The 24,274-nt window shown below is 41.8% G+C and overlaps 2 protein-coding genes across 2 annotated transcripts; both read right to left on the bottom strand.

The window, feature by feature from the left end:
* Window positions 1-945: 945 nt before the first annotated feature.
* LOC107509800 (methyltransferase-like protein 7A) lies at window positions 946-8,068 on the bottom strand. The gene is made up of 2 exons (XM_016142597.2): window positions 6,861-8,068; window positions 946-2,783 (listed from the first exon to the last, which is right to left on the bottom strand). Exons 1-2 carry the CDS (start codon window positions 7,356-7,358, stop codon window positions 2,547-2,549), a joined length of 735 nt encoding a protein of 244 aa, XP_015998083.1. The 5' UTR covers window positions 7,359-8,068; the 3' UTR covers window positions 946-2,546.
* Window positions 8,069-11,166: 3,098 nt separating this feature from the next.
* Window positions 11,167-21,857, bottom strand: LOC107514274 (methyltransferase-like protein 7A). Its single transcript, XM_016151843.2, has 2 exons — window positions 20,947-21,857; window positions 11,167-13,071 (listed from the first exon to the last, which is right to left on the bottom strand). Exons 1-2 carry the CDS (start codon window positions 21,442-21,444, stop codon window positions 12,835-12,837), a joined length of 735 nt encoding a protein of 244 aa, XP_016007329.2. The 5' UTR covers window positions 21,445-21,857; the 3' UTR covers window positions 11,167-12,834.
* Window positions 21,858-24,274: the final 2,417 nt, after the last annotated feature.

Raw genomic sequence — 24,274 nt, forward strand, 5'->3', positions numbered from 1 at the left:
CTATGCTTTTCTCTCATTTGAGTAAAGTCCTTTTTCTGCTTAAGATTTTTTGGATTGGGAGTTCTGTTACTTGTAATCAAAGAAATCTTAACCAACACGGGACCTAAAAGACATTAGACATGTTTTTGCCTTTTTTCTGCAGAGGCTTAAGTCACTTCCTGGGGCTCTTGGGATGATTATAAATGTTTTATGGGCCTGAGGAGGACAGCAGTGAGAAGGTAATATGGCACTTATGGTCAAAACAGGTTTTGTGGTTTGGGGAATCAGGGCTTCTAAGACTTGCTGTGTAACTTGTGGAATGTAAGAAACTTTGTTTATTTCTCTACATACATGTCAGTGTTGTCTGTAGCAAGCGAGGATAATATTTGCCACACCACGTAGGCCGGATGGTATTGATAAGAATGTGTCAAGTACTTTGTAGTTTGCTATTGCTTACCTGCCAGTGTGTCAGTAATAGTTTACCATGGCGACCTGTGGCTTTTCGTATTTCTCAATCGCTAGAAAGACGGAACCAATAGGTAGGTAGATTAGAGAGGTTCTATGTTGGCAAGACCGTGGCGGGAGGAGACTCACGTTCCATAGCTCAGGGGGCCTTAGACGAGTGTCGTAATCTCACCGTAACTAGCCGTTTTCATGATCCAGAGAGTTGGAATAGCAAGTGTCCTTTCTGCTCTACTGATTTTGCAAACGGGATCTTTGGACTTGAACGTTTCAAAACTCTTTCGGCTCCTTCCAAAATTGCTTGTCCTAAAATCTGTTAGCCGTTTTTATGGTTACCTGGCCGTAGAAAGGAAAATCTGTATACTCAAATCGCTTAATTTTCCACAGTGAAAGAAAGCCCTCCCCGAGATAGTAAGAAAAATGAACCCAAGCCAGCAAGCATATATACTATTCATTTTATTTCTGTTTCTAAAATGTACGTGAATTTATTGATTGCTTTGTTATTTAAAGTAGTCCCTTTACAAAATCGTCTCAGAAAACATACTAAATTTGTTAAATACATTCAAACTATTGCTGAAAAATCCTCTTCTCACACCCTCTGACCAACACCACACTTGTTTTGAAAGCACTTGTGGTGCGGATTTACAAAGCTTTCCGTGGGTACGAGGAAAAAGGGATTTATCTTGGGACAGGAGTGGGAATTTGATCAGGATAATCCAAAAAATAGTTGTCCACTTCTTCACAGGCTCACAGATTGCCTGGTTTTTAAAGGCTCTTACAAAATGCACCTAAAATTATACAAGGTTTTCCTAATTACAGTGGGCTTTCTCCTTGCCTGCAATGTATTGCATCCAGCAAAGTGGATGCTAGAGACAAAAGAAAATGAACCTAAGCACCCTAAGTGGCTCAGAGAGTTCTGTGGATGTAAGTGTCAAGTATAATTTTCATGGTAAGACTTGAAGACTGGAATGAGGACAAACAAACTTTGGTGGAATACTGGAACACGAGACGTGACAAAGGCAGCAGAACTAGGCGTGGCGTCCTGGTGCGTTGATTTTGAAAGCCAGTGACATTAGGAACACAGATTCAGATTTCGTTTTTCAAGAACCTGTGCTTTTTAGTTTTGGATTTTCAGCTAGTTAATATTTCTTTATTCAGTTTGTGGGTTACTAAGATCTTTTTACGTCTCCCTTTTCAAAGCCTTCTTTTGATTGATTTAACTTTTACACCAAGCTCTCGAACAGGGGGTAGAGTTCAAATTTAAAGAAGACAGTTGGAAACAGTTTGAAGTTACTGAATAAAATAAGGTGTGGGGATAATGGTAGACTTCCATTATGAAAGCTCCCTGTTCCCTTTTAACCCTTTTCCCATTTAGAACAAAGAAGTGCAGCTCCCTGCCAGCGTTAAGTTAATTTTACATAAATACGCTCTTTGAGGCCGAAGCCAATCTGACTGATTTGCAATGTGAAAATGAAATATAAAAACTGTTCTTGGGGTTATTTTTAAAAAGAGCTCATCTTTGGTCTAACGTAACAAATGTATACGTAAATCGGACTCATCGCGTGGCTCTTCGGCTAACAACCACTTGAGAATAATGTTAACATCTTGCGCGGGAAGGCTAATTTTTGTAGGACATGACCTTTTCAGCGATCAAAAATTACTATATTTTGTAATAGGAAATACCACTACTAAAAACAGAATGCTGTAAATAGAATGATGTCGTTTGTTTCCAAAGATGATCGATATACCAGAGCGATACAGAAATAATAATAAAAACGAGCTATTTCCTGGCAACCTTTGGGGGTGCGGTCAGTTAGGACTGCCGTCTGTGAGTTATCTTGGGGTGAGCGCTGCAGCCACAATCGTCGCCGGCAAGTATTCTTGGGGCAAATGGGAAGTAAGTTAAAGGAGAGTTCAAAGCTGTTTTGTTTTGTTTTTGATTCTTTGGGAGACAATGGAAAATAGCTACATAGGGTATAACGTAAACTTTTAGGGACGCAATTCAACTTTACCTGATAAAGGATTTCTCCTCTCCCAATTAGTATTTTAAGTGTAAATCTCAAATTACGTGAGCCGTTCATTCAGCCCCCTACGCCCCTCTCATGCTATTTCACAGCATATCCATAAATGTGAGGGACTACCGGCCGAATGGACAGTGGGGCCTGTAAGTGCTGCAGCTTCAGCTTAGAGAAGCCGGCCCGCTCCAGGGGCTTCCAGCTCTCTCTCATCAGGTCGCACCCATCAAACAGAATGTACCATGTAGGTTTCAGGACCTGTTGCCAGAAGTAAGTCCAGGTTGAAGGCTCAGCTACTACATGCTCCAAGAAATGCAAAGCTCCTCCCTGAGAAAGAGACAAACACATACATTTCAAAGATTTTTTTGGAAAACAGACTTATAAGATTATTTGAAGCTTCAGATTTCAGTGGCCCCAGAGGCCAACTTCATGAGAAGACACGGATGAGTTAAAACCTACTAAGACATTATTTTGGTCAATAGTTCCGTTTTCTGTCAAATTTTGTACAGAGCTGCCAAGCTAAAGCCATTTTTAAATTAAAAAAAAAAAAGCAATTATTAACACCTCTGTTTTCTGATCAAATGAACACTAACAGTAGTTAAAACTTAAAGCAGTTACTGAGATATCCTTGATGCCTATCACATATTAACTTGCTTAATGCTCACAATAATCTCATTGGGTATCATCCCTATTTTTACAGAGGAGGGGACTGAGAAAATAAGCACATAGAAAATAACCAGCTTGCTTAAGTTTACACAGCCCGTAAATGTCAGAATCACTTTTTGAACCTCAGTGGTTAGGCACCAGAGGCTGGCAATACTGCCTTACCAATGTTTATTTTTGAAAATGTAGAAAAGACACAACAGTTTAAGATGAAAAACATCCACCATCGCATTACCTTTTGATAACTGCCGTTAAGGTTTTGTGTATGTTTTAGGTGAATGTGTATTTTTTCCTTAAAACTAGGATTGGAATATACATTGTTCTGTAACCTGCTTGATTTTATTTATGTGCCTGAATATTGTTCTAAAATGTAATTTTAGAACCAGTGACGGTCCCATCTCTTATTTCCCTGTTCCCGTTGAGGTTTTTTCTAATTATTCACTATTATAAATACTGTTATAGTGAACATCCTTATCCGTAAATCTTTGCAACCATCTCTGATTCTTTCCCAATAAATTAAAAACAAAATAGGTGCAATCGCCGACTCAAGCGTCTGCGGCTTTTTAAAGCTGTTGGTACATACAGGTTATGCAATCGCCCCTTGGAAAAGTAAATTTACATTCACACTAGCGGGGGATGTGAGAGCCCATCTCCGATAAACTCTCGTCAGTACTTTTTTCTCGCCTGTATTTTTGTCAATTTGATGGGTAAAATGGTATTTCATTTCCAATAATATGCATACCTTTAATATTCTTAATAGATATAACACGTTTTACTAAACCTTATTGGTTATTTAGGTTTTGTCTTTTCTGATTTACCAGTTTTCTAATAGAGTGTTGGCTTTTTTTCTTACCGATTAGTGAGAACTTTTAGTATAATGAGACTATGTATACTACAAACGTATCCCCCAGTTTGTTGCTTGCCTTTTAATTACACTTTTTAAAACTTCTTCTTTTAAAAATACTTTAATTCATCTGAAAATTGTTCTCAGGCTCTGCTTCGAAAACAGAGTGTGGGAGAGTGTGAATCCACGCTCAGCACTGCCTGAGACCTAATAACCATGTCTTATACTTTTGTAGTGTTGTCCCAAGGGTGTAAATGATAAGATTAATTAAAATGCTGAATCCTCTTAAAAACATTACTCGATTCATGGTACCATTTGTGTCAGTAGGTATTTTGTTCAATAAGTGGATGCTCTGTGTCAATTACTGTCATGTGAGAATTTGCAACTGCTGCTTTCATTGAGGACACTCCTATAAATATAGTAAAGTATAGGTTTTTAAGCCCCGAATCCCATTCTTCATTCTGTCTATCCTCCTTCTATTCCTTACCTGTGAATTCACAGGTCAGGTAGCGGGGAGTACAGAAGCAGAAAGCTCATTGTTAGAATGTTATGTTCCTCTGGGTGACAGCCTATGTTCCCATGGACATAGCCATGTTCCCGTGGACACAGCCAAGCAGCAATTTTCCTGCAAGTAATAAATTTCTAGCAGTCATTTTTCAGCCACTTCATTCCCCACTGGCCTTAGCAGAAAATTAAATCCTTGATTCTTTTTGTGAAATTTGCTCGTAGCTTCTATTTCGTAATGCTAAAAGTTTAATAGAGTTAATTCTCTTCCTTATATATGCAAACAAGATATTGAGAAAACATGGGCCAAAAGTTAAGAGGAGGAGGAGGAGGAGTAAAGGTTAGCTACAGCAGATAAGAGGGTTGTTAGCCATGGTGACCAATTGAACAGCTCATGTAACCAGTTATTTGATTCTAGTCTCTGTCTTTCCTGGGCATCTAAATTTCTCTGTACTAGTCGTAAGCTTAATCCATCTTGTTCTAAACATAATGAATTTAAACCTCTTCTATTCTGAAAGACTACTTCTGCTAGTGAATCGACTTGAAGTTCCAGCCTCCTGAGCTCAGTAAAATTTCGAGGAGTTCCTATTCTGACATAATAAGGGGGTTTGGGTTTAGACACAACCAGCAATCTTGTCTTATGTCTGGGGTGGTCTTATTTAAGACCTCGTGTATTGTTGTTAGCAAAGTTATTAATGTTCCTTCTGGTTCTGGTTGTGGCTGGTCCAATACCTGGGCTAAAGAGGAAAAAAGGAAGAAACCGAGGGTTGTACTTATGTACGACTGACTCTTAGTCTGAAGGGCCCGTCTTCCTGAGCTGTCCACTCTCGTGCTGCCTTCACGTGGGAGTGATGAATCTGTGGTGGGATGCTGTCTACCTTAACTGCAGTGGGTGTCGTCAGGTAGACAGTGAAAGGTCCTTTCTCTTTGGGTTCTAGTCCTTTGGAGGTGAACTTCTGGATCCACACAGAGTCCCCAGGCTGAAACTGATGGGGAAGTCCGTCCCCTGGGGCTGAGTGGACAGCACGAAGCCGGGACCAAATCTCCTTCTTGCACTTTGAAGGGCCTGTGAAGACTCAGAGTGAAATCGACTTCCCAGTGTCTCCCGGATAAGTTCCTCTTTCTCTATGCCTCGGTTCTTCTGTCTTCTGTTTCCCTCCCCCCCCTCCGAGGAACTTCCTTTATTAGAAAATAAAATGGGATTACAGAACATCTTTTTCTCCTAGAATAGTAAATTCGAAGTTAAGATATCCATACTTTATGTTCAACTATATTTAGAATAAAACTTTTAAATTAGTTTTTTAAAAAGAACATGTGAAGATTACATACAGGTATTAAGAATTTCAAACTATGCAGAAAGTTAAATATGAAGAGTAATTCTTCCCTGGCATCCAGTCCCATTCCCAAGAGTCAACCACTTGGGTAGTTTCTTGTCTGTCATCCATTAACATAAATACATATTCAGGCATATTCTTACCCCCTTCACACAAATGGGCTTATCCTCTACATAATATTTTACACTTTGATTCTTTTTTCTTTTTAATCTAACGCTATCTCTTGGGCATTGTTTCATATCAACATAGATCATTCTTCCTTGTTCTTTTCGACAGCTTCACAGAATTCCTTTATATTATGTGACAATTTACTTGAACAGCCTCCTATGGATGGACTTTTAGGTTATTTCCCATTTGCACTATGACAGATACTGTAATGAATATCTTTGCATATAGATGAGTTTTTGCACATTCGTGCAGCATAGCTATAGGATAAATTCATACTGGATAGAAGACTATGTGCATCTGAAATTTTGATGTCGAATTGTCCTCCAAAGAGAGCACTTCCTCCAGTGTGTATGGAGGTGTCCAAGCCCCCAATCCACCCCAACACCATATTGACTTTGAAGGTCTCTGACAACATAATAGGTAACAATGCTATCTTGCTTTAATTTGTTCTTTAATTGTAAAGTTGAGCATTTTTATTCTATAATTGGCTATATCTATTCGCGTTCATTGCATAGTTTTCTCTTGTGCTTTTCTTAGTGATTTAAAAAATCCTATCGATCCTTTGACTTGTAATGCCTTTGAATATGAAGTTAACTCTTTGTCTGTCACTCCTGGCAAATACTTTTACCAAGTTTGTTCTTATATTTTTTTTTAACTGTGTTTACAGTACTTTTTTTTTTCTGCAGGCATTTTAAAATTTCATGTATTCAGATTTATCAGTCTTTTCCTTTATAGCTTCTTTCCCACTCTTAAGATTTTAAAACATTCAACGGTTGTCTTCTCTAGTAGTTTTACTTTTTACCCTGGGATATATGATTCACCTGAAATTGATAGGCTTGCCCTTGGAGACTCCAGTTGCTACTAACCAGTCCTCCTCACACCCCAACTCACCGGCCTCAGCACTCTGTACACCTCCCGGAGGAATTGCTCCTGGTTCTTGACGGAGCACATGACCAGGGTGGAGACCACCACGTCCACGGAGCCATCGGCCACCATGTGCATGTTCTCCCCAGCAGCCACCACAAAGCGCTCAAACTGCACGTGTCGGTTCTCAGCAACGCTCTTGATCAAGAACTTCTTAAAGTTGGGGTTGGGGTCAATACAGGTCACCCTGCATCCAGGCGGATAGAACTTGAAGTTGGGCCCAGTGCCACAGCCCACCTCCAGCAGGGTCAGCTTTCCGGAGGGGCCCTCAAACTCCCGTAGGCTGCTGAAGAGTTCCTGCTTCTTGCTCGCCATCTGTTTGTTGTATGTCACGGCGAGCCATTCTAAGAAGTAGGGAAACCATTTTTGGCATATCCACTTCCACAAGCCCAGGAAGTTCAGCAGGTACATGGGAAATGCCAGGATACTGAGAGCCAGCTGCATGATAAAGGTGGTGAGGGCCATCACTCAGAAGAGAAAAAAACAAGGGTTTAGAGACCTGGCTCCTTTAATTGCAGGAAGTGGGCTTCGGGCACAGCCCTGAGTGATCAGCTGAAGAGAAAAGAACTGGGTGTGCTGAAATAGAAAGCTTCGACTGCACTCAAATCATGGGCTCATTTCACCCAATTAACAGATGTTTGTTAAAAATTGGCTCATAGCTTAGTTTTCATGAAGCAAAAGGAGAAGTTTCCCAGATTTTCCTTAGAGGGAACGGTGATTACAATCCCTTATTCCAAATCTACTCCTACTCCCCTTTCTCTGAGGTTGCAGACTGCTGCTAGTTTCCAACTGCTTTCATATGCACTGTGTTTAGAAGCTATCCCATTCCTCCAATAGAATCCGTGGGTGGAGCCTGGTTAAATTACATCAGACCAAAGGCCAAGCTCTCCTCCTCCTATTCCAACTCCCTTCCTCCCACTGCACCCTGCTGTTGCATGTTTTGAAAAGAGAAACAAAATGATTGCCTGTTGTGAGAACGCCTGCAGTCTGGCGGGATGCCTAGTTCTTGGGTCAACACGGTCATCAGAAGCACATGTGACTTACAGGCAAGGACACGTTGCAGGGAAGGCGCACACGCCTGGCCTATTCTGGACGTCTTGCTCTAGGGACAAGGATAACACGGCAACAAGAACTAGTAAAGATACTTAAGAGATAGCTGAGAACACAGTGGTGGCTTTGAGACTGGCTCTGGGAGCCAGCTGCAGTTTGTATCCAGCTAATATCTACCGACTTTAGAGTAACTGTTGCTTAATTGCAAAGCCAGCATTGTAGTGAAACTTAATAAAAGCCAGGGAGACAGGGGTGGGGGATGCTGGCATTGCCATTCATCCCCTCTCCCTCATCCATGCTAGTAAAGGCATTTCCAGGCTCCGACTCTTCTTCCTAACCGTCTCTGCAACAATTGCCTACGGGGCCACAGTTAATAAGAATTCCCTGCCCCTCTTTGGTATTCTGGGCTGAGACTCCCAGACATTTGTAATTCAGCAGTATTTTTAAGTCACTGTCTTGGGCTGCTCATCTTTTAAAGGGCACATTTCAATTTCAAATTGTGCACAACTACTACCTTGTTTAGCTAATTCAGATGAAAAATAGTCCAGAGTATTTGTGTTTGGGAACCTCAAATATTGAGAAAATAGTTTCGAACATTCGTTTTTAACAAGAAAACCTGAACTGTATGTCGGGTGATCAGAGAACGCAGATGTAAATGGTTACATTTACCTTTTTAAACTGGGTGATGGATACTTAGTCGATAAATATTATATCCCATTTTAAGAGCTTTTTTGAGGTAGAACTGACATACAACAAACGACAAATTTCAAGTGTGCAGTTTAATAAGTTTTGACACACACACACACACACACACACACATATACATCTGTGAAACCATCACTTCCATGAAGATAATGAACATATTCATCACTCCCAAAAGTTTCTTCTTGCCCGTTTGTGGTCCCTGCCTCCTGCCCTCCCCATCCCAAGGCAACCGCCGATGTGTTTTCTGTCACTAGAAATTCGCTTGCATCTCCTAGAATTTTATGTAAATGGAGTCATGCAACACGTACTCTTTTGTCTGGCTTCTTTCACTCAGCATCATTATGTTGAGAGTCATCCACATTGTTGCATGTATTTATTAATTTTTATTGCAGAGTAGTGTTCCATTGTGTGGATGTATAACAGTTTGTTTATCCATTCACCTACTGATGGACGTTTGGATTGTTTCTCGTTTTTGGCTGTTACATATTAAGCTACCATGAATATTAGTATACCAGTCTCTGTATGCACTTACGCTTTCATTTCTGCGGGACAAACTCCTATGAGTGGAACGTAGGTGTGTGTTTAACATTTTTTCAATGTATTTAAAAAAAGATTATTGCTATTTTCAAGTATGCAGGACACTGGTTAGACATTTATATAGTTTATAAAATGATCCCCCTAATTGCTCTCTCTCTCCTCCGGCTCTTCACTTGCTATTACATCAATGCTAACTGCATTCTCTATGCCATGCTCCCATCCCCACAACAACCTACTAACCGAGGTCAGCTGCCACTAGTGTGAGTTTTGGCGCTCCTCAGCAAGGAGCACAGGATGCGCCAAGGACACAACTGGAGGTAGTAGCTTGGGTTGGGCTGCGAGTTGGTGGAGGTGCAGTTTCAGGAAATCCTCTGAGCAGCGTGACCTCAGTTATACAGTTCGATCAGGTCTCAGGTATAGTGGCACTAAGTCCGCACACTGGAAGGGGGAAGGGCTCAAAAGGGGAACAATGGGTACTGCCAGCACTTCTGCCAGGGAGAGAGCCTCACCTCCTGCCCTCACTCTGACAACTCAGTGTCCCCTTGCAAGTCCCTGGAGCACGCCCCCTCGTTCCCCGTGCAGTCTCGACCCAGCGTTGGTGCCCAGAGCAAGCAGGTCCGTCACCGTGAAATTCTGCTCACAGACAGGGCCCCTTTCGTAGGTCTCTGCAGCTGCCGGTTGCTGCTTGCTGCTGCAGCCTCTGCCCCACTCAGCTGCTTGAACCGGGCAGCCTCGTGTCTTTGCCGCCTCCTACATGCTGTTGTTGCAGGTCGATTAGTTCTCTTTCTCGTTGCAGTGCCGTCTGTTCACTGGATTCCAGGGAACTTTCCTTGCTGTCTGTTCCATGTTGCTGTCACAGCTTTGATTTGTTTGTAAGAAGGATGAACAGAGCCTCTACCTACACCGATTTTCCCCATTGTCGTGAACTTGATCTTTTTACCTTGCCTTGGGCCCTGGAAGCATGAAGATTGGCACTACTTCCAGAGATGCCCCACCTCACAGGGCAAACAGAGAGAAAGGCAAACATGGCCCTCGACGCTGCCTGGCTCCTGATAACATTATCAGAGCTCTGGTCCATCTCTGCCTGAGGCTTTCTGTCTCTATGCTTTTCTCTCATTTGAGTAAAGTCCTTTTTCTGCTTAAGATTTTTTGGATTGGGAGTTCTGTTACTTGTAATCAAAGAAATCTTAACCAACACGGGACCTAAAAGACATTAGACATGTTTTTGCCTTTTTTCTGCAGAGGCTTAAGTCACTTCCTGGGGCTCTTGGGATGATTATAAATGTTTTATGGGCCTGAGGAGGACAGCAGTGAGAAGGTAATATGGCACTTATGGTCAAAACAGGTTTTGTGGTTTGGGGAATCAGGGCTTCTAAGACTTGCTGTGTAACTTGTGGAATGTAAGAAACTTCGTTTATTTCTCTACATACATGTCAGTGTTGTCTGTAGCAAGCGAGGATAATATTTGCCACACCACGTAGGCCGGATGGTATTGATAAGAATGTGTCAAGTACTTTGTAGTTTGCTATTGCTTACCTGCCAGTATGTCAGTAATAGGTTACCATGGCGACCTGTGGCTTTTCGTATTTCTCAATCGCTAGAAAGACGGAACCAATAGGTAGGTAGATTAGAGAGGTTCTATGTTGGCAAGACCGTGGCGGGAGGAGACTCACGTTCCATAGCTCAGGGGGCCTTAGACGAGTGTCGTAATCTCACCGTAACTAGCCGTTTTCATGATCCAGAGAGTTGGAATAGCAAGTGTCCTTTCTGCTCTACTGATTTTGCAAACGGGATCTTTGGACTTGAAAGAGTTTCAAAACTCTTTCGGCTCCTTCCAAAATTGCTTGTCCTAAAATCTGTTAGCCGTTTTTATGGTTACCTGGCCGTAGAAAGGAAAATCTGTATACTCAAATCGCGTAATTTTCCACAGTGAAAGAAAGCCCTCCCCGAGATAGTAAGAAAAATGAACCCAAGCCAGCAAGCATATATACTATTCATTTTATTTCTGTTTCTAAAATGTACGTGAATTTATTGATTGCTTTGTTATTTAAAGTAGTCCCTTTACAAAATCATCTCAGAAAACATACTAAATTTGTTAAATACATTCAAACTATTGCTGAAAAATCCTCTTCTCACACCCTCTGACCAACACCACACTTGTTTTGAAAGCACTTGTGGTGCGGATTTACAAAGCTTTCCGTGGGTACGAGGAAAAAGGGATTTATCTTGGGACAGGAGTGGGAATTTGATCAGGATAATCCAAAAAATAGTTGTCCACTTCTTTACAGGCTCACAGATTGCCTGGTTTTTAAAGGCTCTTACAAAATGCACCTAAAATTATACAAGGTTTTCCTAATTACAGTGGGCTTTCTCCTTGCCTGCAATGTATTGCATCCAGCAAAGTGGATGCTAGAGACAAAAGAAAATGAACCTAAGCACCCTAAGTGGCTCAGAGAGTTCTGTGGATGTAAGTGTCAAGTATAATTTTCATGGTAAGACTTGAAGGCTGGAATGCGGACAAACAAACTTTGGTGGAATACTGGAACACGAGACGTGACAAAGGCAGCAGAACTAGGCGTGGCGTCCTGGTGCGTTGATTTTGAAAGCCAGTGACATTAGGAACACAGATTCAGATTTCGTTTTTCAAAAACCTGTGCTTTTTAGTTTTGGATTTTCAGCTAGTTAATATTTCTTTATTCAGTTTGTGGGTTACTAAGATCTTTTTACGTCTCCCTTTTCAAAGCCTTCTTTTGATTGATTTAACTTTTACACCAAGCTCTCGAACAGGGGGTAGAGTTCAAATTTAAAGAAGACTGTTGGAAACAGTTTGAAGTTACCGAATAAAATAAGGTGTGGGGATAATGGTAGACTTCCATTATGAAAGCTCCCTGTTCCCTTTTAACCCTTTTCCCATTTAGAACAAAGAAGTGCAGCTCCCTGCCAGCGTTAAGTTAATTTTACATAAATACGCTCTTTGAGGCTGAAGCCAATCTGACTGATTTGCAATGTGAAAATGAAATATAAAAACTGTTCTTGGGGTTATTTTTAAAAAAGAGCTCATCTTTGGTCTAACGTAACAAATGTATACGTAAATCGGACTCATCGCGTGGCTCTTCGGCTAACAACCACTTGAGAATAATGTTAACATCTTGCGCGGGAAGGCTAATTTTTGTAGGACATGACCTTTTCAGCGATCAAAAATTACTATATTTTGTAATAGGAAATACCACTACTAAAAACAGAATGCTGTAAATAGAATGATGTCGTTTGTTTCCAAAGATGATCGATATACCAGAGCGATACAGAAATAATAATAAAAACGAGCTATTTCCTGGCAACCTTTGGGGGTGCGGTCACTTAGGACTGCAGTCTGTGAGTTATCTTGGGGTGAGCGCTGCAGCCACAATCGTCGCCGGCAAGTATTCTTGGGGCAAATGGGAAGTAAGTTAAAGGAGAGTTCAAAGCTGTTTTGTTTTGTTTTTGATTCTTTGGGAGACAATGGAAAATAGCTACATAGGGTATAACGTAAACTTTTAGGGACGCAATTCAACTTTACCTGATAAAGGATTTCTCCTCTCCCAATTAGTATTTTAAGTGTAAATCTCAAATTACGTGAGCCGTTCATTCAGCCCCCTACGCCCCTCTCATGCTATTTCACAGCATATCCATAAATGTGAGGGACTACCGGCCGAATGGACAGTGGGGCCTGTAAGTGCTGCAGCTTCAGCTTAGAGAAGCCGGCCCGCTCCAGGGGCTTCCAGCTCTCTCTCATCAGGTCGCACCCATCAAACAGAATGTACCACGTAGGTTTCAGGACCTGTTGCCAGAAGTAAGTCCAGGTTGAAGGCTCAGCTACTACATGCTCCAAGAAATGCAAAGCTCCTCCCTGAGAAAGAGACAAACACATACATTTCAAAGATTTTTTTGGAAAACAGACTTATAAGATTATTTGAAGCTTCAGATTTCAGTGGCCCCAGAGGCCAACTTCATGAGAAGACACGGATGAGTTAAAACCTACTAAGACATTATTTTGGTCAATAGTTCCATTTTCTGTCAAATTTTGTACAGAGCTGCCAAGCTAAAGCCATTTTTAAATTAAAAAAAAAAAAGCAATTATTAACACCTCTGTTTTCTGATCAAATGAACACTAACAGTAGTTAAAACTTAAAGCAGTTACTGAGATATCCTTGATGCCTATCACATATTAACTTGCTTAATGCTCACAATAATCTCATTGGGTATCATCCCTATTTTTACAGAGGAGGGGACTGAGAAAATAAGCACATAGAAAATAACCAGCTTGCTTAAGTTTACACAGCCCGTAAATGTCAGAATCACTTTTTGAACCTCAGTGGTTAGGCACCAGAGGCTGGCAATACTGCCTTACCAATGTTTATTTTTGAAAATGTAGAAAAGACACAACAGTTTAAGAAGAAAAACATCCACCATCGCATTACCTTTTGATAACTGCCGTTAAGGTTTTGTGTATGTTTTAGGTGAATGTGTATTTTTTCCTTAAAACTAGGATTGGAATATACATTGTTCTGTAACCTGCTTGATTTTATTTATGTGCCTGAATATTGTTCTAAAATGTAATTTTAGAACCAGTGACGGTCCCATCTCTTATTTCCCTGTTCTCGTTGAGGTTTTTTCTAATTATTCACTATTATAAATACTGTTATAGTGAACATCCTTATCCGTAAATCTTTGCAACCATCTCTGATTCTTTCCCAATAAATTAAAAACAAAATAGGTGCAATCGCCGACTCAAGCGTCTGCGGCTTTTTAAAGCTGTTGGTACATACAGGTTATGCAATCGCCCTTTGGAAAAGTAAATTTACATTCACACTAGCGACGGATGTGAGTGCCCATCTCCGATAAACTCTCGTCAGTACTTTTTTCTCGCCTGTATTTTTGTCAATTTGATGGGTAAAATGGTATTTCATTTCCAATAATATGCATACCTTTAATATTCTTAATAGATATAACACGTTTTACTAAACCTTATTGGTTATTTAGGTTTTGTCTTTTCTGATTTACCAGTTTTCTAATAGAGTGTTGGCTTTTTTTCTTACCGATTAGTGAGAACTTTTAGTATAATGAGACTATGTATACTACAAACGTTTCCCCCAGTTTGTTGCTTGCCTTTTAATTACACTTTTTAAAACTTCTTCTTTTAAAAACACTTTAATTCATCTGAAAATTGTTCTCAGGCTCTGCTTCGAAAACAGAGTGTGGGAGAGTGTGAATCCACACTCAGCACTGCCTGAGACCTAATAACCATGTCTTATACTTTTGTAGTGTTGTCCCAAGGGTGTAAATGATAAGATTAATTAAAATGCTGAATCCTCTTAAAAACATTACTCGATTCATGGTACCATTTGTGTCAGTAGGTATTTTGTTCAATAAGTGGGTGCTCTGTGTCAATTACTGTCATGTGAGAATTTGCAACTGCTGCTTTCATTGAGGACACTCCTATAAATATAGTAAAGTATAGGTTTTTAAGCCCCGAATCCCATTCTTCATTCTGTCTATCCTCCTTCTATTCATTACCTGTGAATTCACAGGTCAGGTAGCGGGGAGTACAGAAGCAGAAAGCTCATTGTTAGAATGTTATGTTCCTCTGGGTGACAGCCTATGTTCCCATGGACATAGCCATGTTCCCGTGGACACAGCCAAGCAGCAATTTTCCTGCAAGTAATAAATTTCTAGCAGTCATTTTTCAGCCACTTCATTCCCCACTGGCCTTAGCAGAAAATTAAATCCTTGATTCTTTTTGTGAAATTTGCTCGTAGCTTCTATTTCGTAATGCTAAAAGTTTAATAGAGTTAATTCTCTTCCTTATGTATGCAAACAAGATATTGAGAAAACATGGGCCAAAAGTTAAGAGGAGGAGGAGGAGGGGTAAAGTTTAGCTACAGCAGATAAGAGGGTTGTTAGCCATGGTGACCAATTGAACAGCTCATGTAACCAGTTATTTGATTCTAGTCTCTGTCTTTCCTGGGCATCTAAATTTCTCTGTACTAGTCGTAAGCTTAATCCATCTTGTTCTAAACATAATGAATTTAAACCTCTTCTATTCTGAAAGACTACTTCTGCTAGTGAATCGACTTGAAGTTCCAGCCTCCTGAGCTCAGTAAAATTTCGAGGAGTTCCTATTCTGACATAATAAGGGGGTTTGGGTTTAGACACAACCAGCAATCTTGTCTTATGTCTGGGGTGGTCTTATTTAAGACCTCGTGTATTGTTGTTAGCAAAGTTATTAATGTTCCTTCTGGTTCTGGTTGTGGCTGGTCCAATACCTGGGCTAAAGAGGAAAAAAGGAAGAAACCGAGGGTTGTACTTATGTACGACTGACTCTTAGTCTGAAGGGCCCGTCTTCCTGAGCTGTCCACTCTCGTGCTGCCTTCACGTGGGAGTGATGAATCTGTGGTGGGATGCTGTCTACCTTAACTGCAGTGGGTGTTGTCAGGTAGACAGTGAAAGGTCCTTTCTCTTTGGGTTCTAGTCCTTTGGAGGTGAACTTCTGGATCCACACAGAGTCCCCAGGCTGAAACTGATGGGGAAGTCCGTCCCCTGGGGCTGAGTGGACAGCACGAAGCCGGGACCAAATCTCCTTCTTGCACTTTGAAGGGCCTGTGAAGACTCAGAGTGAAATCGACTTCCCAGTGTCTCCCGGATAAGTTCCTCTTTCTCTATGCCTCGGTTCTTCTGTCTTCCCCTTCTTTGGATTAACTTGGGCACAAGCTGGGCATCCTGAGGCAATCTCCTCTGCGGTTGTTCTCCCTTCTGAAGCATCTTAGGTCGCCCCAGGCATGTGGTCTGGTGTAGTTGGTGGAGGAGAGTCTTTCTAACGGCCTGAGAGAGCCCGATTTTTTTCATCTGGAGTCATCCACCACTCCTGTTGTTTTCTAGTGGCTCCCTTATTTGAAAATATATGTTCTCTTCTGCCATATAGGTTAGAGTCGGAGGCAGTTCTGGGTAAGGGACAACAGTCAGTAGATGTGGTGAGGACCCCACTGGCCTTGTGGCTGCTGATCTTGCCTCTGCATTGGCTCGTAGGTTTCCCTCAGCCTCAGGACTATTCCCTTTTTGATGCCCTTTACAAAGAATAACAGCAAGAGCCTTAGGCATCTATGTGGCTTCAAGTAAGGCTAAGATCTCCTCCTTGTTCTTAACGTCCTTCCCAGCTGAAGTCAGAAGCTCTCTTTCCTTGTAGATGGATGGCTCCGTGTCCATGTGCAGTGGCAAAGTCGTATCGGCTGTCAGTGTATATTGTGACTGTTTTATCCTTTCCCCATCGCAGTGCCTCAGTTAGGGCGATAAGCTCAGCCTTTTGAGCAGAAGTGCCATGAGGAAGAGCCTGTGACCGGATAGTGCCAGTTAGAGTAAGAACTGCTGCCCCAGCACACCTTTTTCCTTCTTGTATGAAGCTGCTCCCATCTGTGAACAGGACCTCGTCGGCTTCAGGCAAAGGGGAATCCTTGAGGTCTGGTCGCGAGGAACACACAGCATCAGTGAAATCTGTGCAGTCATGAATGGGTATCTCGGGGTCTGAGTCTGGCAACAGATTGGCTGGGTTAATGACAGTAGCTTTTGATTTTAGCCAAACGTTTGCGGTCATCTGGTGGCTCCCTGTTGTTGAACACCTGTCTGGGCTGTCTCAACAAGTTGGGACAGGTTCATCCCTGCAAAACCTTCTAAATTTTGCAATTTACGCCAGATATCAGGGGCTGTCTGAGTAGCAAAGGCTATATTAATTGCCTGCTGGTTCTCAGGGGCCTCAGGATCAATGCGGGTGTATAGCTGGTACGCCTTGTTCAAGAGACGCTCGAGGAGATTCCTGAGGTCCCTCCCTGCATAACTTCAGTCACCTTAGATAGGTTAGTTGGCTGACTAGCAGCCATCCTAATTCCCCCAATTAGAATAGGGTGGTACCAGATTCTAATGCTGTTCTCCTTGCCTGAGAATTGTGTCCCCAGTCTGGGCGGGTGGAGGGAAATTCCTCCTCAATCTGTTCCCCTGCGTCCTCAACTCTCCTTCCTCTCGCAGAATGCATCCACGTTCTTCTGAGGTCAAGAGGATGATTAAAAGCTGTTGGCAATCGTCCCAGGTGGGGCAGTGAGTCTGAAAGACACTTTCTAAGAGTCCCATGAATGCCTGGGGTTTCTCAGAGAGAGGTGGATTTTGTGCCTTCCAGTTGTACAGGTCACTAGTCGACAAAGGCACGTAAACCATAAAAGGGCCCCTGGGGTGGTGCTTCTCACAAGGGGAGGATGGCCGAGGTGGTGGTATTGGCTGATGCTCCGCCCGGAGCAGGAGGCCCATAGGGGTTACCTGCTGGCCATCCGCTGAGGTGAGGTGGTACTGTTTGGCCTCTGTTGTCCTGGATTATAGGGCGGGGGAAGGTCACTGTCCTCCGGTGGAGATTGGAGGACTAAGGGACTGGGCCGTCTTGGAGATTCAGTTGCTGCATGTTTTGGGGTGCCCACAACTAAAACCTGTACCCCTAGAGAAAGGGAACACTGGCAGGGTTTCAAGCCAAGGAGGGGTTTCTGAATAAGGTTTAACCATTGATTGATGTAGAGAAACAGATCGGGATGTCCCAGGTCTCTCATGACAACCTTCCAAACATTCCTCACCAAACTCTTGTCAAAAGAGCCCTTCGGAGGCCAGTTTATACCAAAAGACAGCCACTCAACTTCACACAATGTTCTTAGTCTGCCTGGAGAAAACTTTATGCCATAGTTAGCTCCCTCTAAAAACCCTTCTTTGAAATGTTGCAGGAGACACCCCAAAGGTGTCTTCTGTGAACTCAGGCTTCCCCCCATTGCTTGCGCAGAAAACACAAAACAGAAAACACAAAACACACATTCAGACAAGAACAATCACTGAGGTGCAGGTGGACCCAGGGAAGTCTGCCACCTACAACCTAGACAGGACCAGAGACAATAAACAGAACTCGACAACAGGGCACAGGAGGCAGCATCCCGTGGCCTGGCCGTGGTCCGGGAGATATGACTGCACCAGTGGCTCCACGGACTCCCAATGACCGGTCAACAGAACCAGGAAGGTTCCTTTTATCCAGACACCCAAGGCCTAGGAGGAGATTCCAGATTCTCTTCGGGACCAGGAACAAAGAGCGTGTCCTTAAAGTTGCATCCTTGACGATTGCATTAACCCCCGTCAGGGCATTCAAGGGCCCTTTGAATCCGTAACAGGGACAGCAACTGCTTTGGAGGCCGGTCTGGTGTTAGATCTCAGGGCCCCTCCCTGATCTCACTGGGGCCTCCAAATGTTGTAGCCACCAGCCCCCGAAAGACACATGGACCACTGGAACTTAGTGAGTTATAGGAAACACTCTCTATTCAGGCAGCTGGGTCTGCCAGGGGTACACAGAGCCCAAATTAAGCAGCCCCGAAATGTAGAGGTACAGGGTTTTTAAGCCCCAAATTCCATTCTTCATTCGGTCTAAACACAAAGGTTTATCCTTCTATTCATTACCTGTCAACTCACAGGTCAGGTGCATAAGCAATGAGTACAGAAGCAGAAAGCTCATTGTTAGAGTGTTATGTTCCTATGAGTGACAGCCTATGTTCCCATGGACAAAGCCAAGCAGTAATTTTCCTGCAAGTAATAAATTTCTAGCAGTCATTTTGCAGACGTTACAGTAAGACTTGTGTTTACTAATGAAAAACTTGAGATTTCTTGATGAAAAAAAAAAAGGAATTCTCGTAGACTAGAACAGAAGAGTGAGGAGACCTAGATCTGGGAGGTCAATATTGCCTCCTGGATAACACAGGCGACTGTCGAGTGGACAGTTGGACATGCACGTTTGGGGTTGGAAGAGAGATCTGGGCTAGATATTTAGGTTTGGAAACTGGCTGTGTATGTGCGGTAATTGGAAACTTTGGGGGCACGTGGGATTGCCCAGGGGGTATATAAGTGAAATGAGAACCAGAAAAAGAAACTCGAGTATTTAGGGCTGGGCAGAGGAAGAACAGCCCTCAAACTGGTAGAAATGTTGACGTTAGAGAAGCCCTAGTGACAGTCAGTGTGGTGCAGTGGTAAGGGTATTTGCATTAAAGAAAGTCAGACCTATTAGCTGAGTTACTTTGGGCAAGTTTCTTAACCTCTCTGAGTCTGTTTCCTCAACCCAACACGAAGACAATACCTGCTTTAAAGGACCGCTGTGAGGGTTCATTGAAAATGTAATAAGGCTTCTGGTTATATTCAGGAGAGAGTGGGGCTTCGCAGGAGCTAAGGAGGTCTGTGAATCGCCTTAAGAGTATTATCATCAGTGCTATAAAACAGGAGTGGTAATTACTTGCTTTGCAGGGGCGTTGTTAGTAATACTGTAAGCAAAGCATGTACGAACCATACGCAATGTGTGCCAGGTTTAGGATAAAAGGACCCAGCATTTGAGTATAAAGTTCACACCTTTTACATTTATTGCTTTGATGTTGGTCTATCTTTGATCCAAAGACATATAATTACTCTAAACCATAATTCCGAGTCTTTTTTTTCTCCTGAGGAACTTCCTTTATTAGAAAATAAAATGGGATTACAGAACATCTTTTTCTCCTAGAATAGTAAATTCGAAGTTAAGATATCCATACTTTATGTTCAACTATATTTAGAATAAAACTGTTTTAAATTACTTTTTTAAAAAGAACATGTGAAGATTACATACAGGTATTAAGAATTTCAAACTATGCAGAAAGTTAAATATGAAGAGTAATTCTTCCCTGGCATCCAGTCCCATTCCCAAGAGTCAACCACTTGGGTAGTTTCTTGTCTGTCATCCATTAACATAAATACATATTCAGGCATGTTCTTACCCCCTTCACACAAATGGGCTTATCCTCTACATAATATTTTACACTTTGATTCTTTTTTCTTTTTAATCTAACGCTATCTCTTGGGGATTGTTTCATATCAACATAGATCATTCTTCCTTGTTCTTTTCGACAGCTTCACAGAATTCCTTTATATTATGTGACAATTTACTTGAACAGCCTCCTATGGATGGACTTTTAGGTTATTTCCCATTTGCACTATGACAGATACTGTAATGAATATCTTTGCATATAGATGAGTTTTTGCACATTCGTGCAGCATAGCTATAGGATAAATTCATACTGGATAGAAGACTATGTGCATCTGAAATTTTGATGTCGAATTGTCCTCCAAAGAGAGCACTTCCTCCAGTGTGTATGGGGGAGTCCAACCCCCCCAACCCACCCCAAAACCATATTGACTTTGAAGGTCTCTGACAATATAATAGGTAACAATGCTATCTTGCTTTAATTTGTTCTTTAATTGTAAAGTTGAGCATTTTTATTCTATAATTGGCTATATCTATTTGTTCGCGTTCTTTGCATAGTTTTCTCTTGTGCTTTTCTTAGTGATTTAAAAAATCCTATCGATCCTTTGACTTGTAATGCCTTTGAATATGAAGTTAACCCTTTGTCTGTCACTCCTGGCAAATACTTTTACCAAGTTTGTTCTTGTATTTTTTTTAACTTTGTTTACAGTACCTTTTTTTTTCTGCAGGCATTTTAAAATTTCATGTATTCAGATTTATCAGTCTTTTCCTTTATAACTTCTTTCCCACTCTAAAGATTTTAAAACATTCAACGGTTGTCTTCTCTAGTAGTTTTACTTTTTACCCTGGGATATATGATTCACCTGAAATTGATAGGCTTGCCCTTGGAGACTCCAGTTGCTACTAACCAGTCCTCCTCACACCCCAACTCACCGGCCTCAGCACTCTGTACACCTCCCGGAGGAATTGCTCCTGGTTCTTGACGGAGCACAGGACCAGGGTGCAGACCACCACGTCCACGGAGCCATCGGCCACCATGTGCATGTTCTCCCCAGGAGCCACCACAAAGCGCTCAAACTGCACGTGTCGGTTCTCAGCAATGCTCTTGATCAAGAACTTCTTAAAGTTGGGGTTGGGGTCAATACAGGTCACCCTGCATCCAGGCGGATAGAACTTGAAGTTGGGCCCAGTGCCACAGCCCACCTCCAGCAGGGTCAGCTTTCCGGAGGGGCCCTCAAACTCCCGTAGGTTGCTGAAGAGTTCCTGCTTCTTGCTCGCCATCTGTTTGTTGTATGTCACGGTGAACCATTCTAAAAAGTAGGGAAACCATTTTTGGCATGTCCACCTCCACAAGCCCAGGAAGTTCAGCAGGTACATGGGAAATGCCAGGATACTGAGAGCCAGCTGCATGATAAAGATGGTGAGGGCCATCACTCAGAAGAGAAAAAGACAAGGGTTTAGAGACCTGGCTCCTTTAATTGCAGGAAGTAGGCTTCGGGCACAGCCCTGAGTGATCAGCTGAAGAGAAAAGAACTGGGTGTGCTGAAATAGAAAGCTTCGTCTGCACTCAAATCATGGGCTCATTTCACCCAATTAACAGATATTTGTTAAAAATTGGCTCATAGCTTAGTTTTCATGAAGCAAAAGGAGAAGTTTCCCAGATTTTCCTTAGAGGGAACGGTGATTACAATCCCTTATTCCAAATCTACTCCTACTCCCCTTTCTCTGAGGTTGCAGACTGCTGCTAGTTTCCAACTGCTTTCATATGCACTGTGTTTAGAAGCTATCCCATTCCTCCAATAGAATCCGTGGGTGGAGCCTGGTTAAATTACATCAGACCAAAGGCCAAGATCTCCTCCTCCTATTCCAACTCCCTTCCTCCCCCACTGCACCCTGCTGTTGCACGTTTTGAAAAGAGAAACAAAATGATTGCCTGTTGTGAGAATGCCTGTAGTCTGGCGGGATGCCTAGTTCTTGGGTCAACACGGTCATCAGAAGCACATGTGACTTACAGGCAAGGACACGTTGCAGGGAAGGCGCACACGCCTGGCCTATTCTGGACGTCTTGCTCTAGGGACAAGGATAACACAGCAACAAAAACTAGTAAAGATACTTAAGAGATAGCTGAGAACACAGTGGTGGCTTTGAGACTGGCTCTGGGAGCCAGCTGCAGTTTGTATCCAGCTAATATCTACCGACTTTAGAGTAACTGTTGCTTAATTGCAAAGCCAGCATTGTAGTGAAACTTAATAAAAGCCACGGAGACAGGGGTGGGGGATGCTGGCATTGCCATTCATCCCCTCTCCCTCATCCATGCTAGTAAAGGCATTTCCAGGCTCCGACTCTTCTTCCTAACCGTCTCTGCAACAATTGCCTACGGGGCCACAGTTAATAAGAATTCCCTGCCCCTCTTTGGTATTCTGGGCTGAGACTCCCAGACATTTGTAATTCAGCAGTATTTTTAAGTCACTGTCTTGGGCTGCTCATCTTTTAAAGGGCACATTTCAATTTCAAATTGTGCACAACTACTACCTTGTTTAGCTAATTCAGATGAAAAATAGTCCAGAGTATTTGTGTTTGGGAACCTCAAATATTGAGAAAATAGTTTCGAACATTCGTTTTTAACAAGAAAACCTGAACTGTATGTCGGGTGATCAGAGAACGCAGATGTAAATGGTTACATTTACCTTTTTAAACTGGGTGATGGATACTTAGTCGATAAATATTATATCCCATTTTAAGAGCTTTTTTGAGGTAGAACTGACGTACAACAAACGACAAATTTCAAGTGTGCAGTTTAATAAGTTTTGACACACACACACACACACATATACATCTGTGAAACCATCACTTCCATGAAGATAATGAACATATTCATCACTCCCAAAAGTTTCTTCTTGCCCGTTTGTGGTCCCTGCCTCCTGCCCTCCCCATCCCAAGGCAACCGCCGATGTGTTTTCTGTCACTAGAAATTCACTTGCATCTCCTAGATATTTATGTAAATGGAGTCATGCAACATATACTCTTTTGTCTGGCTTCTTTCACTCAGCATCATTATTTTGAGAGTCATCCACATTGTTGCATGTATTTATTAATTTTTATTGCAGAGTAGTGTTCCATTGTGTGGATGTATAACAGTTTGTTTATCCATTCACCTACTGATGGACGTTTGGATTGTTTCTCGTTTTTGGCTGTTACATATTAAGCTACCATGAATATTAGTATACCAGTCTCTGTATGCACTTACGCTTTCATTTCTGCGGGACAAACTCCTATGAGTGGAACGTAGGTGTGTGTTTAACATTTTTTCAATGTATTTAAAAAAAGATTATTGCTATTTTCAAGTATACAGGACACTGGTTAGACATTTATATAGTTTATAAAATGATCCCCCTAACTGCTCTCTCTCTCCTCCGGCTCTTCACTTGCTATTACATCAATGCTAACTGCATTCTCTATGCCATGCTCCCATCCCCACAACAACCTACTAACTAGTAATTTGTACTTTAACCCCTCAGCCCACCTTCCCTCTGGCCATCACCAGATTGTTCTTTATATTTGTGAATCTGTTTTTGATATGAGTTTGTTTTTTTATTTCTTAGATTCCAAATATAAGTGAAATCATAAGGTATTTATATTTCTCTGGCTTATTTCACTCAGCATAATAACCTCTAGGTCCATCCATGTCATTGTAAATGGTAAGATTTCATTTTTTTTTAATGGCTGAGCAATATTCCATTGTATACACGAACCATAACTTCTTCATCCAATCTTCTGTTTGATCGACTTTTATGTTGCTTCCATATCTTGGCTATTGTAAATTTTTCTGCCATGAACATAGGGGTGCATAGGTCTTTACAAATTATTCTTTTAGTTTTCTTTGGATAAATACCCATAAGTGCAATTCCTCGGTCAAAGGTATATCTATTTTTAGGTTTTTTTGAGAAACCTCCAGACTGTTTTCCATAGTGGCTGTCCCATATTTGCAATACCACCAACAGTGTATGAGAGTTCCCTTTTCTCCACATCCTTGCCAACACTTGTTGTTCTTGGATTTATTGATGATAGCCATTCTGACATGCGTGAGGTGATATCTCATTGTGGTTTTAATTTACATTTCTCTGTTGATTAGTGATGTCGAGCATGTTTTTATGTGTCTTGGCCATCTGTATATCCTCTTTGGAGAAATGTCTATTTAGGTCCTCTGCCCATTTTTTAAGTTAAATTTATTGGTATAACGTTAGTTAATAATATTGTATAA

Source organism: Rousettus aegyptiacus, unplaced genomic scaffold (genome assembly GCF_014176215.1).
Source record: "Rousettus aegyptiacus isolate mRouAeg1 unplaced genomic scaffold, mRouAeg1.p scaffold_m13_p_2, whole genome shotgun sequence".
In the NCBI taxonomy this organism is placed as follows: Eukaryota; Metazoa; Chordata; class Mammalia; order Chiroptera; family Pteropodidae; genus Rousettus; species Rousettus aegyptiacus.